At 49.0% G+C, this 17,732-nt stretch overlaps 3 protein-coding genes and 1 pseudogene across 5 annotated transcripts in view; all 4 read right to left on the bottom strand.

Moving 5' to 3' along the window:
• Positions 1–17,732, bottom strand: part of LOC147340059 (melanoma-associated antigen B4-like) — a 115,223-nt gene that overhangs the window by 46,371 nt on the left and 51,120 nt on the right. The window lies entirely within an intron of this gene.
• LOC147340062 (melanoma-associated antigen B1-like) overlaps positions 1–17,732 on the bottom strand; it is a 50,985-nt gene that overhangs the window by 10,650 nt on the left and 22,603 nt on the right.
• The window catches only part of LOC147340060 (melanoma-associated antigen B1-like), a 64,627-nt gene continuing 51,120 nt past the window's right edge, over positions 4,226–17,732 (bottom strand). For 2 of the 3 annotated variants that reach the window (XM_086388404.1, XM_086388403.1), the window contains exon 2: positions 4,226–5,793. In XM_086388404.1, the coding sequence (XP_086244530.1) occupies positions 4,725–5,735 (1,011 nt within the window). In that variant the 5' untranslated portion in view covers positions 5,736–5,793 and the 3' untranslated portion in view covers positions 4,226–4,724. Of the gene's footprint in view, positions 5,794–9,539; positions 9,666–17,732 lie in introns of those variants that run through there. The other variant, XM_086388402.1, reaches the window with a different exon arrangement.
• On the bottom strand, positions 15,043–17,516 carry LOC147340063 (polyhomeotic-like protein 2 pseudogene; annotated as a pseudogene).

Here is a 17,732-nt window from a genome sequence, read left to right as displayed (position 1 = left end):
TTTAAAATGAAAAAAAAAATCCACTAATTCAAAAATTCCATGCACTCCAATGTTCATAGCAGCATTACTGACATTTGCCAAGGTACAAAAGTAATCTATATGTATACAACCTACACACACACACACACACACACGCATGCGTGTGTGCACGCATAATGGAATATTACTCAGTCATTAAAAAGAATGAACTTTTGCAATCTTTCAACAACATGTATGGAGTTGGAGGGTATTATGCTATTAATTAGTAAATAGTTGGATGGTATTAATGAAATAAGTGAGATAGAGGAAGACAAATGCTGTATGATACTACTGACATGGAGAATTTAAAAAATAAAAGACTAGGGGAATGAAGCAGACTCACAGATATAGAGAACAAGCTAGTGGTTACCTGTGGGGAGTGGCAAGCAGGAGGTGAAGGGCAGGGACAGAAGACTAAGAGGTGCAAATTAATATGTATACAATAAGCAACAAGGATATATTGTACAACAAAGGGGATATAGCCAATATTTATAATAACTGTAAATGGAACATAACCTTTAAAAACTGTGAAGCATTTTGTTAATCATCTGTAATTTATAAAATATTGTACATCAACTATGAAAATGAAGTGAAAGTATTAGTTGCTCAGTCTTGTCCAACTCTTTTTGACCACATAGACTGTAGCATACCAGGCCCCTTTGTCCATGGAATTCTCCAGGCAAGAATACTGGAGTGGGTAACCATTTCCTTCTTCAGGGGATGTTCCTGACCCAGGGATTGAACCCAGGTCTCCTGCCTTTCATGCAGATTCTTTGCCATCTGAGCCACCAGGGAAGCCCACATCAACTATATCTCACTTTTAAAAAATCTACTCTCCCAGGAACTTTCACATATACAATACAGTATTATTAACTATGGGGTTCTCTGGTGGCTCAGCAGTAAAGAATCTTCCTGTTGATGCAGGAGATGAGGGTTTGATTCCTGGGTCAGGAGGATCCCCTGGAGAAGGACATGGCAACTGAATCCAGTATCCTTGCATGGAAAATTCCCTAGACAGAGGAGGCTGGCAAGCTACAATCCATGGGGTTGCAGAGAGTAGGAAACCACTTGGCGACTTAACAACAATGATTAACTAGTCACCATGCTGTACATTATATCTCCAGGACTTCTTTATTTTGTACATGAAAGTTGTGAAAGTTTATGCCATTTGGCCACTTACACCCATTTCATCCATCCTCCAACCCCCACTTGCGGCAACCACTAATCTATTCTCTGTGAGTTCATTTTTCAAAAATCTTCACACATAAGTGAGATTATATAGTATTTGTCTTTGTCTGACTTATTTCACTTAGCATAATGCCCTCAAGGTGCAACTGTGTTACTGCAAATGGCCAGATTTCCTTTTTTTTTATTGGCTAAATAATATCTGAGTGAGGATGAGTGTGTGTGTGTGTGTGTGTGTGTGTGTGTGTCTATGTGACATTATCTTTATCCATTCATCCATTAATGGACAGTTATGTTGTTTTCATAACTTGGTTATGGTAAATAATGTTTCAATGAACATGGGGGGTGCAGATATCTTTTCCAGGTGTTGGCTTCATTTCTTTCAGCTAAATTTCCAGGAGTAGACTTGCCAGATCACATGGTAGTTCTATTTTCAATTTTTTTATGAGCATCTATACTATTTTCCATAGTGGCTGCATCACTTTACATTTTCATAAACCCACATTTTCTTTAATAATTTAAGTATATCCTAAATGCAAAAGTTATATATGCTTCTAAATTTAAAAGGTATGTATCTTTGAAATTTAGGAATGAGAGACTGAATACAGTAAGCTAGACCCATAACTGAACCACTTTAAATTTTTTTTCTTTTCTTACCCTATCTTATTGTGGGGTTTTTCACATTACCAAGGATACCCCTATTCCAATGCCATGTAATCGTGCTCTGGATCACACAGATGATTTAAAATTTTTCAGTTTGTATTTCAGAAAGCAAAATTCTTATTTCTAAGTCTGGTAAACAGCAATAAGTGTGTGACCCCATGTCATTCATAAGCTTATGATCTGAATCTAAATAAACTTAGTACTGAAAAGAAAATCACTTGAAAATTACCGCCTCACCCCCGGCAAGAAAAGGATAAGTCAAAAAGTTATTGACGCATATCAGGAACACAGGTTGACAGGCTTTTCTGATCACAAAGTGAAGAACAGTTTCAGACCACACTGGAGGTGAAACGAGTGGCTGGATGCGGCCATGGATTGGACACTGGCCACAGAAGGGCCATCACTGCCTGAGGTAGAATTACCAGCCCTGGCTGCAGCTCTGGCTCCAGTGCTCTCTACGTCCTCTCTCCAAGTCGCCTCATAATGGGGGCAGGAATGCAGTGGGGACAGTATAGTTGACCTTGGCCAAAAACTCCAGGGCTTCTACCTTGCTGGTTTCCATAGTGGCTCTCAGGCCCCACAGGAGTGCTATTGTATCCCCCCATAGCGAGGGGGATCGCAGCCAGGCAGGGAGATTGTGACCAAGCAGTGTGAAGAGAAATGAATTGACAATATGTCAGCCTCAGACTGGGAGGAGTGAAACATTATGGACTCTAGAGCAATTCAGACCAGGCTCTACACTCAGTTCCGTCATTTTATCAGCCTGGAGAATAGAAGTTCTTTGTCTGCTAAGTGAATTTGATAAGCCTTGTCTTACAGAAGTATCAGAACATATGTAGCTTGTGCAAAGCACCTGGCACTGCAGCTGGCAATGTTTAGGTCTTATGATGCTTATTTTCATACCAGAAGAAAATCTATGGGAATTTCTACCTTCATCTATGGGAATTTTTCTTTACCCAGGAGAAACTAGAGACTATGTGGTCTTCTAAACAAAGAAGGCTAAGTCAATCAAACTGCTGTAGGGCTTCCCCGGTGGCTCAGTGGTAAAGAATCTACCTGACAACCAGATGTCAGTTCAATCCCTGGGTTGTGAAGATCCCCTGGAGAAGGAATTGGCAATCCACTCCAGTATTCTTGCCTGGAAAGTTCCATGGACAGAGGAGCCTGCCAGGCTACTGTCCATGGGCCCACAATGAGTCAGACACGACTTAGCAACTAAACAAGTAATCCTAAGTGAATTTTCTCTATCAGAGAATATGTTATTGAATTTAGAGGCAAGTGTTTTACCAGGTTGCAATGCAAAACCTTATAGAATTTGTGTCAAGGACCAGTAATTCCCCTGCCTCCCAAAGCCCTCCCGACAAAACACCCCGATTTTCATGTATTTCACCACCACTAAAATCTAGCCCCGCTCAGGAGGTCTACTAGATTACACTCGAGATACCCTCATGTTTGGAGCGTGCTGGGGCTCCTTCCCTTCAGGGCCCAGAGTGCCAGCACAGTGACGTCTCAACATCCCATCACAAAGGAGAGAGTAATATGCATCAAACACCTGGTTTGTGGACTGTGTTCACCTGCACTGGGGCAGGAGCACTGGACACCTTCTGTTCTTTCCCCCAGGTGGAGATTCCCTCTGGCTGACTCACAATCTCAGGGTAACTGTTCAGGGAAGCTTCTCATTTCAGTCTCAGCCTCCCAAATCTGAGGCCCACCATCTGGGGATCTGGGCCCGGCTCACCATTATCACAGGTTCATCCAGCCCACCATGCAGCCAACTTAAAATGACCTCCCAGGAAGGAACAGGAAGACAAAGAAGATGTATATTATGACTAGCTTTCCAGCCCCACCTTAGCCTCTCACAACTTAAAAGGTTGGGAGTGTTGGTCGAACGCAGTGAAATAGTTTCCTCAGACCTGACTAGGGGCTGGAGGGACTGCTAGACGTGACTTTGGAGCACACACTGGCCTTGGCAGGACTATAAACCCTGACTGCAGCTCGGGCTCTCTCGTCATCCTCTCTCAGAGCCTTTTCATAATCGGGTGGGAAGGCACTGGGGATGTTACCATTGACCTTGGCCAAAATACCAAACCTCAAAGTTTTGGTTTAAGAGAATAAAGGCTGAGAGAATTTATACCTCACTGCTCTCATCCCAACTCCCTCCCCAGCATCCTCCCTGCTTTTGTCACTTGTCTTAGATCATCACACCACCTTCCTTATGGAATCACTGCTCATATACACAAGACATCTACAGGCAGGTACAGGGTCTCCTTTATCTTTGCATCACCCCCACCAGCACAGAACCTTCTGAAGAGCAGATGCTCAAGTAAAGATGGGAATAAAGGAGCCACCAAGCAAGGAATGTAGTTTCTTATTGTTTTTACTGGCATTCTTGAATAAGCTAACAACATCTAAATATATCGCTAAGGGTACTACTGAATGTTATAGAGAGATAAAGGTGAATAACATAAATCAAAACTTGACTCCAGCTTACTTCGTTTTCATCTGTTTTAAAACTACAACGTTCTTTCACATTTCCAAGAAAATTACTATTCCAAAGCTGTGTTATCTTGTTCTGGATCCCCAAAAGATGAAGGATTTTCTGAATTACACTACACAGTACCAAAACTCTTACTCTTAGATCTGACAGACAACAACAAATCTGTGATCCATGTCATTCGTAAATTTGGATTCTGAATCTAAACAAACATGCTAGGAAATGAAACAACGTTTGAAAGGTAATAGTGTAAAACAGGAACACAAAGAAGATACGTATTGACATTTCCAGCCCTACTTTAGCCTCTCACTTCTTGAAAGGTTGGCAGTATTGGTCAAACAAAGTGAAGCTGCCGCCTGAGAACTCACTGGGCACTGGACGGATCTCTGGGTGGGACCCTGGAGCGGGCAGTGGCCCTGGCAGCACCACGAGACCTAACTAGAGATCTGCCTCGGGATCTCTTCTCTTCTCCCAAAGCTTCAGCATAATGGAACGGAAAAGCACTGGGGATGGTACTACTGATCTTGGCCAAAAACTCCAGCACCTTCATCTTGCTGGTTTCAGCGTAGGCTCTTGAGCCCCATAGGAACTCATAGCTCAGGGGATCGCTGTCGGGAATCTGACGATACACCAGGTAATTCTGCTGCACCCACTCTTCCGTGATGAGCTTCCTGGGATCCCCAAAGATTACATGCTGCTTTCCATCATAGATGCCCAGAACATTCAGGAACTCCCAGACATCAGCCTCAGAGGCGCGGTTGCCATTCACGTAGATCACATTCAGCAGAGGCATCAGAAGCCCATTCTTCGGCACCTCACAGCTGCTGCTCAGCACCTCATCACTGATGAGGCCTATCTTGCTGACCAGGGTATAGGAGTAACCATTTGGCTTGACTTCCTTCAATTCAAGACCGAATGATAGCTCCATGCATTTAGCTGCTCTCCTGAGGATCTCGGGGAAGCGTGTCTTGTACCTTTTGTGAAAAAGCTTCAGCATATCTATCTTCCTAATGGGCTCTTTCATCTTAAACTGATCAAGCAGGAAATTGACCAACACTCCTGCCTTCTCCGTCAGAGGATCTAGAGGAGCGGTCTTAACAGAGGTTGAGGCCCGGGAAGAATTTTCACGTTCCTCAACTTGGCCCCTGCCACGTGCTTTAGATCTTGGGCGTGAAGCCCCTGCAACAGGAGAGCTAGTGGCTGCAGCTCCCTGAGGCTTCTGGCCCGCACCGGCAGGTGGGGAGCCTGGGGGCGTACTCCCAGAAGTAGGGGTGGGGGTGGCAGCAGCCTGAGCATTCCCGAGATCCTTGGTCTCCATGCGTGCCTGGCGGCGTTTCTCACGCCCACGGCGCTTGCTCTTCTGCCCCCGAGGCATGACTATCAGCAGGCACAGCTGGCAGGGAAGCAGGCAGGCAAGTAGGTGATGCTGGAACCTGGAGAAGGGAAGATGAGTGGATGAGCTCCTTCAGCATGGAGGGAATAAGGCTGCTCTGCCCGTTTCCTTGAGAGCCCTACTGTAGGAACCGCTGGCCTCTTGTTCTTGGTCAGCCTATCCCCTGAGAACCCTGTGTAGAAGTGAGAGCGTGCCAGCCTCAGGCCACAGCCTGCCTGTGGCTGCCTCCAATGACAGAAGATCCTGGGAGTGGGGCCCTTTCTGGGTCCCTTCATTCACACACACAACTGTCACAGCAGCTCTTAGTGGGGCCGGGACCCCTGCCATGTGCTGCTTGAAAGGCGACACCTCAAAGCTCCCTGGGACCCATGAGAAGGAGCCAAGTCATGGACACTGTAGGGGTGGATGGCACTGGCAGTTCTGGGGGCCTGCTCTGTCCTGAACTTGGTTCTCCACCATTCAGGGTCCTCATCTTGTCAACACCAAGGGTGTGGGCCCCTCCCTCCTGCCTCTGGTGCTGCCCCTTCAGGTGAAGAACTTCATCTCCCTTAGAAATGACACAAAGAAATGAGGGGCCTCAGCGGAGGATCAGGCAAGACTCTAGTGTTCGTTTGATTAGCTGCAAGGGGGAGCGTGCTACCTTCAGTCCTCATTCGCAGTCCCCACTTTGACTCATGGGAGCATCTGGGGGCTCCTTTCTCTCTTGGCTTGAGGACCTCTCTTCACAGCAAGGCCAACGGCTCCCTAAGATTGAATGGGGAAAGCCAGGGTGGCCTTATCTGGCCCTACCGCCCGTGGTCTCTGGGGCCTGAAGAACTGTAGCAGGAGGTTGAGGCCCTGTAATGGGTGCTATTCATGCAAGGTCCCCAGATTTTACTCAGGGGAGAGTCTAAGATTCCTTCCTCTGCTGACTCATTAGACTAAGACCCTCACTTCCCTGTTAGCTGTGAGTGAGGCACACACACTTCGGCCCGCCATGTATGCCTGGGGGCACCAAGGAGTGACAGTGCGAGGAATTCTGGGAGTTTCCCACAGTCCTCAGCATCTTCTCTGTGAGTCCTGGAAAACGTTAGAAATTCTCCCTCTGCTGACCTGAGCACGCTGAGGTTCCCAAGGTGAAAGAAAGTGTGAGCCACCTCTAGTCATCCCTGTCCCTGACCTCCCTGGGATGGCAGCAGGGGCTGGACTCTGTGGGACTTCACTGTTCTGTCATCACTGGCCCCTTTCGTCCTCACTTGGATGTGATTTATGTTCCTCCCTTAGTCCACACTGAGTTTTCTGGCCTCAGATCAAGGCCCACATCTCCCTGAGTTCCTGGGGCTGAAAGTGAGGGGTGACATCTGGCAATCTCTGCCTGAGGTGTCCCAGGGCAGACAGGGACTGGGACTTTGCAGGCCCCCACTGCTTTGTGTAGGTGCTCAACTAAGTCATCTCTCTGGGTCCTTATCATGACTCTGTGACTCCTGGCAAGACCAGGAAATCTCTGTCTCTTCTTGAGATCTCTCCCCTCCTACTAAGTCCCCCATCTCCCTGAGACCCACTAGAAAGCAGCGACATTTTCCCGGTCTCTAGCTACAGCTGTGTGTGGACTCCTCATGCGCACAGTCAGGAAGAGATTCTGCACTGCCCTCTGTTGTCGCGGGGTAGCTGGATGGTCCCTCAATTCTTAGGTCCTCTTCTGGGCTCCTGGTAATAGCTGCAAATGCTCCCGTGGCAGACCTGAACCCATACCCCCATCAACGAGGTTCCTCATCTCCCTGCGAGGCTCTGTGCAGAAGCAAGTGGGGGTCATCTGATCCCCATGCCTGGGTCTCCCAGGTCTGAGAGGAGTGATGTGACTATGTGGTTCACTTCCTTCTGGGTGGGGTTCTCGCATGTTCATTCAGTGTTACCACTGTGACTCCTTTTAGGAACCGGGCTTCCTCCCTATGTTGAATGAGGCCTCACCCATCAAAGTCAAACCTGAATATCCCTGAAACCATCCTTGGAGAAAATGAGAGGGCCTCTCTGCCTGAGAGCTCTAACCCAGCTTCCCAGGGCGACGGCAGAGCTGGCACTCTGTGTGGGCTCCTCTGTGCTGGGGGAGTCAGTTGTCTCCTTCCTCACATAGAATTGGTGCTTCAACATCTCTCACGGCCTAGGACTCCTCGTTTTCTCCTAACCTGGGCAGGCAGACCTGAAACCAAGGCCCTCATCTCCCTCAGACCCCACAGGCAGAACTCAGGGGCACCAGAACTGGCCAGCTCTTCCCTGGGACCCCCAGGGCTGACACCTGAGGGGGCATCAGATGTGGCTATCTCTACCGTGTATGGATCTTCCCCTGGACACCACATCCTTCCTGGGACTCTGCCTTCTGCAGACCTGAGCCCAAGACCCTGTGAAAAGTCTTCACCTTTCCCGGACCCAAGCTGACAGAGTGAGACACATTCCACCAAAAATTATTCGGGGCTATGCTGCTAACCAAAAGGGCAGCACTCTCGACCCCCACCCCCTGCCCCAGTTCTGGAGTCAGGGGCTCCCTCAGTCCTCACTCAGGATTCTGGCCTCCAGTTTGGGTAGGGTTTGGGGTCTTCCCTCTGCTGACCTGAGTCTGCATGCCCCAGAGTAAAGCTCTCACCTCCCTGAGTGCTTAGAGGAGATGCTGGGGGCTCCATATCCAGCTACCTTGTTTGGGGATGCCCAGATCTGAGAGCGGGGCTGCTCCTTAGTGCAGCAATCCGCTTGGATGCCAGGCCTGCTGACTAGCACTGAAGGTCCTAGCTTGACTCCTTCTAAGGCTGAGACTCCTCCCTATGCCTAATGGGTTACCTTATCTATCATTCTATGTCTTTATTTATTTCCCTTTCACACCCATTGCTTTTTATTATGTAACTGGTAGTTACATCTTAACCTTTCTCACCTATTTCTCTTCTCCCCCACACCCCTAACCCTAACCCCCATCAACCATCTGTTTTTTCTCTCTTGCTTCTACAATTGTTTCTGTTTTTCAGATTCCTCACAGAAGTGAAATCATATAGTATTTCGTTTTCTCTGATTCATTTCACTTAACATACATAATACCCTCTAGGTCCATATCCTTTTATATAAAGGCCTTTCTCTACCTGAACGTCCCTTATCCACAACGCCTGCCAGCCCCCGTACACCATGCAAAAATGACGGGTTCTCTCAGCCTGAATTACTCTATGGTAATTTGGACCCCTATGGTAGGGGTCCAAACCTTCCCATTCTAATGCCTAATGATCTGAGCGGGAGGGGATGTAATAATAACAGAAATAAAGTAAACAATGTAATGCGCTTGAAGCATCCTGAAACCATCCCTTTAGCCTACCCTACCCTACCCTCATGCCACCCCACCCTCCTTTGTCCACCGCATCACACCCCATCCCACACTGCACCCCACCCCATGCAAAAACTGTCTTCCAAGAAACCGGTACTCCGGTGCCAAAAAGATTGGGGGCCACTACTGCGCGGCACTGCAGCATTGGTGGCAGGAATGGCTTCTGTGCAGCCACCACTTTGGAAGGAGATAGCCCTGTGAGCACTGAAAGCCCCATCTTTTCACCTGTTGAGGGCAAATACCACTTCCAACGCATAAAGAGTCCATCCTCTTTCAACAAAGCCGCCCGAGCCGCCACCGACCCTTCATGTGGCAACAAGATGGCTCCTCGGCCCGCAACTCCGGACAGGGGATCTTACACTGCAGATTGCAGGGGTGGGATGCGGTTGGGTCACTTTTCTTACAGGGAGGGCTTGGGAAATTCACTTCAGCTACATTCAGGTCCTCACCTTGGCTCCGGACGAGTCCAGCACACAATCTCCGCTGAACAGACGCTGCAGCTACCAGTCGCGCTCCTCGCCTCGGAAGCGGAAAAGAGGGGCCCTGCGTACGTTCGTACGTGGGGTTTCCTAGGGGCGGGGCAGGGGCAGGAGGCGGGGGCGGGGCGCTACAGAAACCCGGTAGTTCAATATCCATCCAGCCCTGGGTCCTCCTGTGCAGTGTATCAGAGCCCAGGACACCTCCTGCTATGAACCCGAGTCCTCCAGCTCCCAAACGAAGCCCTCGCCTTCCTAAGTCCCTAGTGTCGGGAGTCAGGGTGCTGCTCTGAGCATCTCTGCTTGTCAGGAGGGGGCGCCACTCTGTGAGCCTCCCTCGTAGGGGGAGAGACCCTCTTACTAGCACTGATGGTCCTCACCTTAAGTCCGGTTATGGTCAAGATGCCCCCCTCTGCAGATCTGGGGTCCGATTCTGCTAGAGGAGGCCCTGTCCTCCCTAAGATCACACAGGTTGAATGAGGGGACCACTCAGAAGTAGCTCTTCTGGGTCTCTCAGGGCTAACAATTTACAGAAATCTGTTTGGCTCCCTCTCCAGGGGTCCTGTCTAACACTCAGCATCGCATGTGAGGTCCTTCTTGGGTTCAGGTCCGTCCCTCTGCGAAACAGGCTGATCCTTTTAGACAAAGGCCTCACCTCGCTAAGACTTTCCAGACTGAAATCAACCTGACATCTGTGCCCAGTGCTTCCTGGGGACCACAGCATCAGCGATTTTCCAGGGCCTCCTTTTATAGCGTGTGCTACCATGCATTCACTTTCAGGTCCTCACATTGACTCATGACGAATCCTGTAACTCCACTCTCTGCTTTATGAAGCTGCTTGTCTTACATCAAGGTCCTAGTCTCCTGAGAATTCCAAGTGGGAAGTCAGTGTGATCCTCATGTGATCGTAGTCCATCAGGGCCTCTGAGAACAGACAGTGGGCATGCAACTCTAGTCCTTTCGGATTCCTTTTGCTCAACATACTACATCTACTATAACCTGGGTCTCTGCCTTTTACTAATCTAACATTCCTCTTCTTAGTCTTTGGATGACCACTATATTCAGCAGTGATTGTCTCCTCAGCCCTCCTTCATGGAGGTTTGTTGGGGGCCAGAGTGAGGTACTCCGCCCATGGCAAAGGTCATGAGGAAGGAGGCTCGACATACGCAAAGGCGGGATCGAGCCTCAGGAGTCCCCCTGGAAATCCTGGAGCGTCTACCACCATAACCAGAGCCTGCCTACTTTACTACTTTGTGCTCTTACCTACACGTCTGACTTTACAGGGGGCTGTCCCCCACCACCTCTTTCGGAGAAGGAGTTAACCTAGAGCTCCAGTTAATAATAATTCCTGGGCGTGATAAGAGTGTTTTAACCTACAAACTCCTCTGAAGGTTCTCTAGCCTGCCTGACAGGCTCGTCCAGCCACATGTGATTGCTCACAGCCTCCCAACCGTGAGAGGCACAAGATGCTTTAAACTCTCTAAAAACAGGTTCTTTAGAGAAGTTAGAAAACTATTAGTATAAGTATAATGGGCTGATTAGAAATTGTGTTGGTGAAGGGTTTTTCATTTGTTGAGCCAATGTTTGTTGCTAAGTCTCCACATCCCCTGCCCTTACACACATTAATGAATATATAGAAGAAATAAGTATTAACCTTTGATATTAATGACGTTAGACCTTAGGCTAAGTAAATTCTTTCCTTAACTAAAACCCACTACACCCTCACCCTGTAGGAATGTAACTTTATTTGGGTGGCGTCTGTTTTGAGAATAATCAGCCCTGGAGAAATAAGTGTCCTGACTGACTGACCGCTGTCACAAGGAGAGGGTCGTAAATTGTCAGCAGGCCCCCCTGGCCAGAAGATGATGTAACACCCCTAAGACCTCTGTATACATTTGTGTGAAGCACCTGACTTTAATAAAAGTCAGGACTGCTGTCCCCACGTGACTTTTGTATAACATCTCAGTGTATAAAAACAGACTCTGGAAAATAAAGAATTGGGATCAGTTTCTCGAAATACTGGTCTCCCCATGTCGCTCTCTCTCTCACTCTGGTTGAGTCTCCATCTGGAGCGTGGAACCCACCATGCTTACTAATTATGCCTGGGCTTCTAAGATCCGACCGGGGAGGCCTCAGTGTCTCCTCTCCTTCGGGAGAACGGAAGGACGCCTGCGGCCTACGTAAGTGGTGCAAGCTTCTTGTCTTGAAGTTTTATTGGTCCCCCGCGTAAACCAAGCTACTCAGCCTCTTTTCTCCACTGAATTTTCCTACTGAGCTATCCTTATTCTATTACTCTTTATATCTCTAATTAATATCTAATTGAAGCTATCGTATCCTGATCCTCGCCTATGCCGTCTCTCCTTCAAATACCCTGGATCAGCCGGGGCTGGTCCCCGGCAGAGGTTCCCATATCAGCATCTGTCACTTGATTAAAGGCTTCCAGGAAATGCATATTCCTACAGACATTGAACAGTTAACCTCTAGCAAATGTTGGAGAAAACAGGTCTTGGTCCCAAAAGTAATCTAAGATTAGGAACATGCAGCAGAAATCAAGGAACTCGGGAAAGAGGTTATGCTGTCAGAGAAAAAGAGCTGATATATTCCTTCTCTTCAGCCAGATTAGGGTGTCTGCTTATTTGCTCAGTCATATCTGACACTTTACAACACCATGGACTGCAGCCTGCCAGGCTCCTGTGTCCATGGGGATTCTCCAGGCAAGAATACTGGAGTGGGTTGCCCTCCTCCAGGGGATCTCCCCAACCCAGTGATTGAACTCAGGTCTCCTGCATTGCAGGCAGATTCTTTACCATCTGAGCCGCCAGATTTAGGGTAGTTTAAAAATCTTTACTTTCAGTACCCTCCTGTTGTTAAGTGGTTAAGTCGAGTGGTTAAGACTCTGTGCTCCCAATGCAGGGGGCCTGGGTTCAATCCCTGGTCAGGTAACTGGATCCCACATGTCACAACCAAGAGTTCATGTGCCACAACTAAAAATCTCACATGCCACAACTAAAGAGCCTGCAGACATGGCAGGAAAGGTCCTGAGTGTCACAACTAAGACCCAGCACAGCCAAGAAATAAATTGAAAAAAATATTTTTAGTACAAATAATAAAATATTTACTTTCTACATAGAAGGACAGCACCAGATAATCTTGTAAGCCCTTGATCACTTGAGGGTGTCTGATTTTGCACATGCAGATTATCATACGGTTACTGAGCATTATCTATTTGTCTCCTTTATTTATCACTCTTAATTATTTTGGTTATGTGTTATGTAGCGGTATTGATGGGAGGGGAGTTTGGGGGAGAGTGGATATGTGTATATGTATGGCTGAGTCCTTTCACTGTCCACCTGAAACTGTCACAATATTGTTAATTTGCTATTCCTCAACACACACACACACACACACACAAACTGTGCTTCCAGTGCAAGGGGTGTCAGTTCAAACCCTGGTTGGGGAATTAAGATCCCATGTGCCACATAGCAAATCAATCGATCAACAAAAGATCATCAAAGAAAAAAGTGATGGGGATCCGTGAAAGAAATAATTGATAAGCTAGATTCCATTCTCTTTAAACTTCTGCTCTGTAAAAATACACCATCAAGAGAACAAGATAAGCCATAGTCTGGGAGAAAATATTTGCAAGATATATCTGATGAAAGCTCTAATCTAAAATATACAAAGAATTCTTAAAATTCATAAGAAGAAAACTAACATCTAATAAAAAATGGACAAAAGATATGAATAGATACATCACCAAGGAAGAAACACAGATGTCAAACAAGCATATGAAAAGATGCTCCACATCATATACCATTATGGAACTGCAAATTAAAAAAAACAAGCAGATACCACAACATGCCTTTCAAAATGGCCAACATCCAAAGGACTGAAAACATCAAATGCTGGTAAGGATGTGAATCAACAAGAACTCTCATTCCTTGGTGGTGGTGATGCAAAATGGGAGAACCACTTTGGAAGACAGTTTGCAAGTTTCTTAGTAAAGTATACACATTCAACACGGCTGGTAGGAATGTAAATTGGTACAGCCAGTATGGAAAATAGTATAGGGGTTCGTCAAAAAATAAAAAATATCACATAATACTTTCCGCAATTCCACTACTATCCACAGGAACTGAAATCAGGACCTTGAAGAGCGCTCTGCACTCCCATGTTCACTGCAGCACTACTCACAATAGTCATGACAGGGAAGTTGCCTACCTGTCCAGTGACAGATGAATGGATAAATAAGTAAAATATACATACAGTGGAATATCATTCAGCCTTAAAAAGAAGCTAACCTCTCTAGTCATGACAGCGTGGATAAATCTAGAGGACATTATGGTACAGTGAAATAAGCCAGACACAGAAGGACAAATACTGCATGTCCTTTACATGAGGAATCTAAAATGGTCTAAGTCAAAGAAACAGACAGTAGAGTGGTGGTTGCCAGGGGCTATGGGAGGGTGAATGAGAAGGAATTGTAGATTTAAAAAATATTCACAACCTAAAAGCTGACAGTTATGCCCAGCAAGGAAAGAGTGTGCCATTCTAGCGGATTCTGGGCATCATCCCACCTCAGAGGACTGTCACCCTGATTTCTTTTTTTTTTTTTAATACATCAGGGTAGGTAATATTCTGTTTTGCTTCAGTTACATACATCTCAGTACATATATGAGTGTGGGGAAAAAACTGTCAGTCACGATCAAAAGTTTTGCAAAATTCTATGTAAGGCATGAATATCAGGAGCGAATATATGTTGAAGGAAGCACCCTTCAGACTGAGGCCTTCCACCCAGAGTGAAGAGACAGCAGGGGTGTATTTACCTGTGTCAGGCAGCCCTGCAGATCCACCCTATCCTCTTTCAGGAGTTTCAGCTCCCTCTCCCACCTCACATACAAGGACAGACTCTGGCTGGGCCTGGCTTTGTCCTCCAGAAAGTGGAAGTCGAGGTCCAGCATGGACTCACCAAGCTGCACGGGCCACAGTGGCCCGCTCCCCTGCCCTGGAGTGGGGTGGGCAATATGGGGGTCTTCCTGGGGGACATTCCCCACTCCCCCTCAGCCCAGGGTCCCATGCTGGCCCCGGTCTGGCTAGCCATTCCCGACCTTCTGCAGACCAGACCTCCCAAGTCCTAGCTCCATCCTGTGGGTGGTCAACTAGTCAGTTGTTTGTTTCTCCTCTTCCTCCAGGAAGTAGTTACATCTTAAAGGTTTTCTGCAGTTGTCATCAAGATGTGGGTATTAGTTCCTAAAAGGTCCCTGCTAATCAGTCTCCCTGGGCCCCTCTGTTACAGACTAATTGAGTGCACAAGCAGCCTGTGTTTGGAAGGCCCCTTCTTTATTCGAGGCTTAGGCAATTGCCTCCTGAGGCAGAGACTCCTAACAGTTTGCTATTCCAGCATCCAAAGAATGCTCAGCTGTTGAGTGAGGCAGAGTTACCCCAAGGGTGGTGCTGGACACGGAGCTGCACGCACCACAGGTGTGTGTGTGAGGGTGGGGAGCTCTGGGCTCTGCCTCCGGTGAGCCAGGTATTGCTGACGAACAGCGTCCTGTCTCCCCAGTGGCAGTGGTGGGTCGGGGAGGCTCAGAGTTGAAGGGGCCCTGGACCCTTGCACTCCCAAGGAATACCCATGAAGAACAGGTGGGATCTGAACCGGGGCTGAGTGTGCCCTCAAATGATGCGGCAAAGCATGGAGGATATGCTGTCCAGTTAAGGTGGTCGTCCCCCTACCACCCCAGGGACCTACCCTCTCCCTGCAGGTGAAAAGTAGCTCTTCAGGATCACAGAAAGGCATCCCCAGGGGAGAAAGGCACAGAAGGAATGGATTTTACGTATTTGTTTTTTAAAAACAAAAAAAGGTTTAAAAAGTCCTTCATTTCCAACCCTGCCTGGGGGTATGAGTAGGGAATAGAACGAACTGAGAAGGGCACCCACCCTCCCCTGGGGAGACTCCAACTCTTCCCCGGGAGCAAGCAGTGTGCAGGGCAGGTCAGAGGCCGGCCCTTGCCCTTCTTGCCCTGCCTCCTCCATCGGCAGCTCACACTGCTGCCAGCAAGTTCCAGAGGCAAAGAAGTGTGGGAGCCGAGGCTGAAGGCTGCCTTCTTCACCTCGGCGGTCACTCCAGCTCTTCCGCCCTTGGACGTTCTCTGGGCCCCACCACTGGGCTCTCAGGGTGAGTGGACAGGCAAGACCAGGAGGCGCAGCTTGGCCCAGCCCACTGGCATCTTCCTTAATGCCATCTGTGACACAGCAGGGCAGTTTGGGCGGGGGGCGTCAACAGTGAAGGAAAGGGCTGCAGAGACACCACGATAATCTGGAAAGGAAAATCTCCTGCTAACCTGCATCGCTTTTTGATCCTGCCTCTGCACCGGGGCAGCGCTTTTTCCTATTCCCCATCCCGAGGCTGAGTGGAGTCCAGAACAAAGCACTAAGTGGCTGTTTCTTACAAAACACCTGGAGATGCCAGGGGGGCTCTCGGCCCGTCAGTCAGTCCAGGCTCCCACACAGTCACACACATAGCGTTAAGGTGGCTGTACTAGCAGGTGTGGCCAAAGCGGGCCCAGCTTCTCTCCCTCCACCTGCAGGGGTGAGGGGGGAGAACCCTTCTGGCGGCTTCAGTAACAGGCTGAAGTGGGAGAAGCTGGCAACGGAAGAGCGATCTGGGCCCCGAGAAAGAAGAGGAAGAAGGCAGGCGAGGGCTTCCGAAGCCTCTCTCCAGGCCCGACGGCTGCCCTGGGAAGTGACCCAACTCAGCTTGGGAGCCCTGACCACATACCCCCTGGAAAATGGGGGACAGAAAGAGAGGAAGAGAAGCGGGGCTAGAGTCGTGGGACTTTGGAGGAAGCCAGTGCTATCAAATATTTACAAGCATAAAGCCCCATCTTCTGTGCCACCTACCTCTCTGCCCCTCCCACAGAAAGAAAGGCCCCTGAGAGCCACCAAGGAGGTTCCGAGACCTCCTCCCCAGCCACGCCCCACAGCGGGGGGCCCTTCCCTCCACCGCCCTGCTCCTTGAGCATGCTGATGCACACGTAGATCTTGAGGGTGGGCCCCAGCTTGATGTTTATGGCACTCATCAGGTGGTCCTCCTTGAGCAGCAGCAGAGCTTGCCCATTGATCTCCTGGCCATGGAACTCCTCTGTGATTTCCTGGCAGCCTGGCAGAGAGCGGATGAATTCGTAGACATCGTCCACGTTCCACTTGGTGGGCTCACTTGACAGGAAGTGGCGTCCCATGCCTGCCAGGTCCCGCATGTGCATGTCAGGGAGCTCCAGGTCCCGCAGGCCTTGTTGCTGGCGGGAGGTGGACGAGCTGGCTGAGATGGGGGACAAGGGTTCCTCATAGCTTGAGTTATCTGAGCAACGGCTGGAGTCTTCCTGGCTGTGTGTTAGCTGCAGGGCAGCAGTAACTGAAAGGGGTATGGTGCCTGTTGGCTGCTTCTTGGTATCCTTGGTAAGTGTTGGCAGATTGGCTTTGCTGGCCTGATGGCGGTTGTGGGTCATGGCTCCCACCTTTTGCACCTTGCTCTGGTCTGAGTGGAAAAGCCCCACTCGTTTGGTGCACCCCACGTTGTACCTTTTTGCACAAGCCATGGAACAAAAGTGCTTGGAACGCTTAAACTTGTAGGCAAAGTCCACCCAGCCACAGAGCTCACACTTGAGTTTGAGGGGAGTACCCTCCTCTTTGGATTCTTGCAGATAGGGCTCCTCCATCTCTGAGTCAGTGGTGGTGGTATGGTCCTGCTGAGGAAGTTTCTCAGGCAAGAACCCCTGTGCATACTTCTTGAGATTCCCCACCAGCAGAGATGAGCGTCCCACCATTCTTGGGGGCAGTGCCAGTGATGCTGGAGGCAGAGTTTCCGTTCCCTGAGGTCATGCCAGGGGTGCTAAGGTCGGTCAGTGCATGAACAATGCCCTGCCCTGTCTCTGTCCAGGGCCTGGCTGGGCCTGGCCGGGCAGGGTCTACGCAACCCCTTGGCTGGCCGCCACCTCGTACAGGGTCCATGGCTGGGCGGGCTGCCTCTTCTCCGCCGGGAGCCTCTGAGCCGGGGCCCAGGGCTGCCGCGCTGCATCCGACTGCACCGACCGAGCTGGCGTCCACAAAGTGCGGCAGGGGCGGGAGGCCAGGGTAGAGGTGCTAGCGGCGGCGGATTGCATGCGTGTG

This window comes from Bos grunniens, chromosome X (assembly GCF_055505025.1).
Source record: "Bos grunniens cultivar Pamir isolate PY7600 chromosome X, Bosgru_T2T1.0, whole genome shotgun sequence".
In the NCBI taxonomy this organism is placed as follows: Eukaryota; Metazoa; Chordata; class Mammalia; order Artiodactyla; family Bovidae; genus Bos; species Bos grunniens.
Note: the sequence above shows the minus strand (reverse complement) of the source record. Positions and strands in the feature narration are given on the sequence as shown.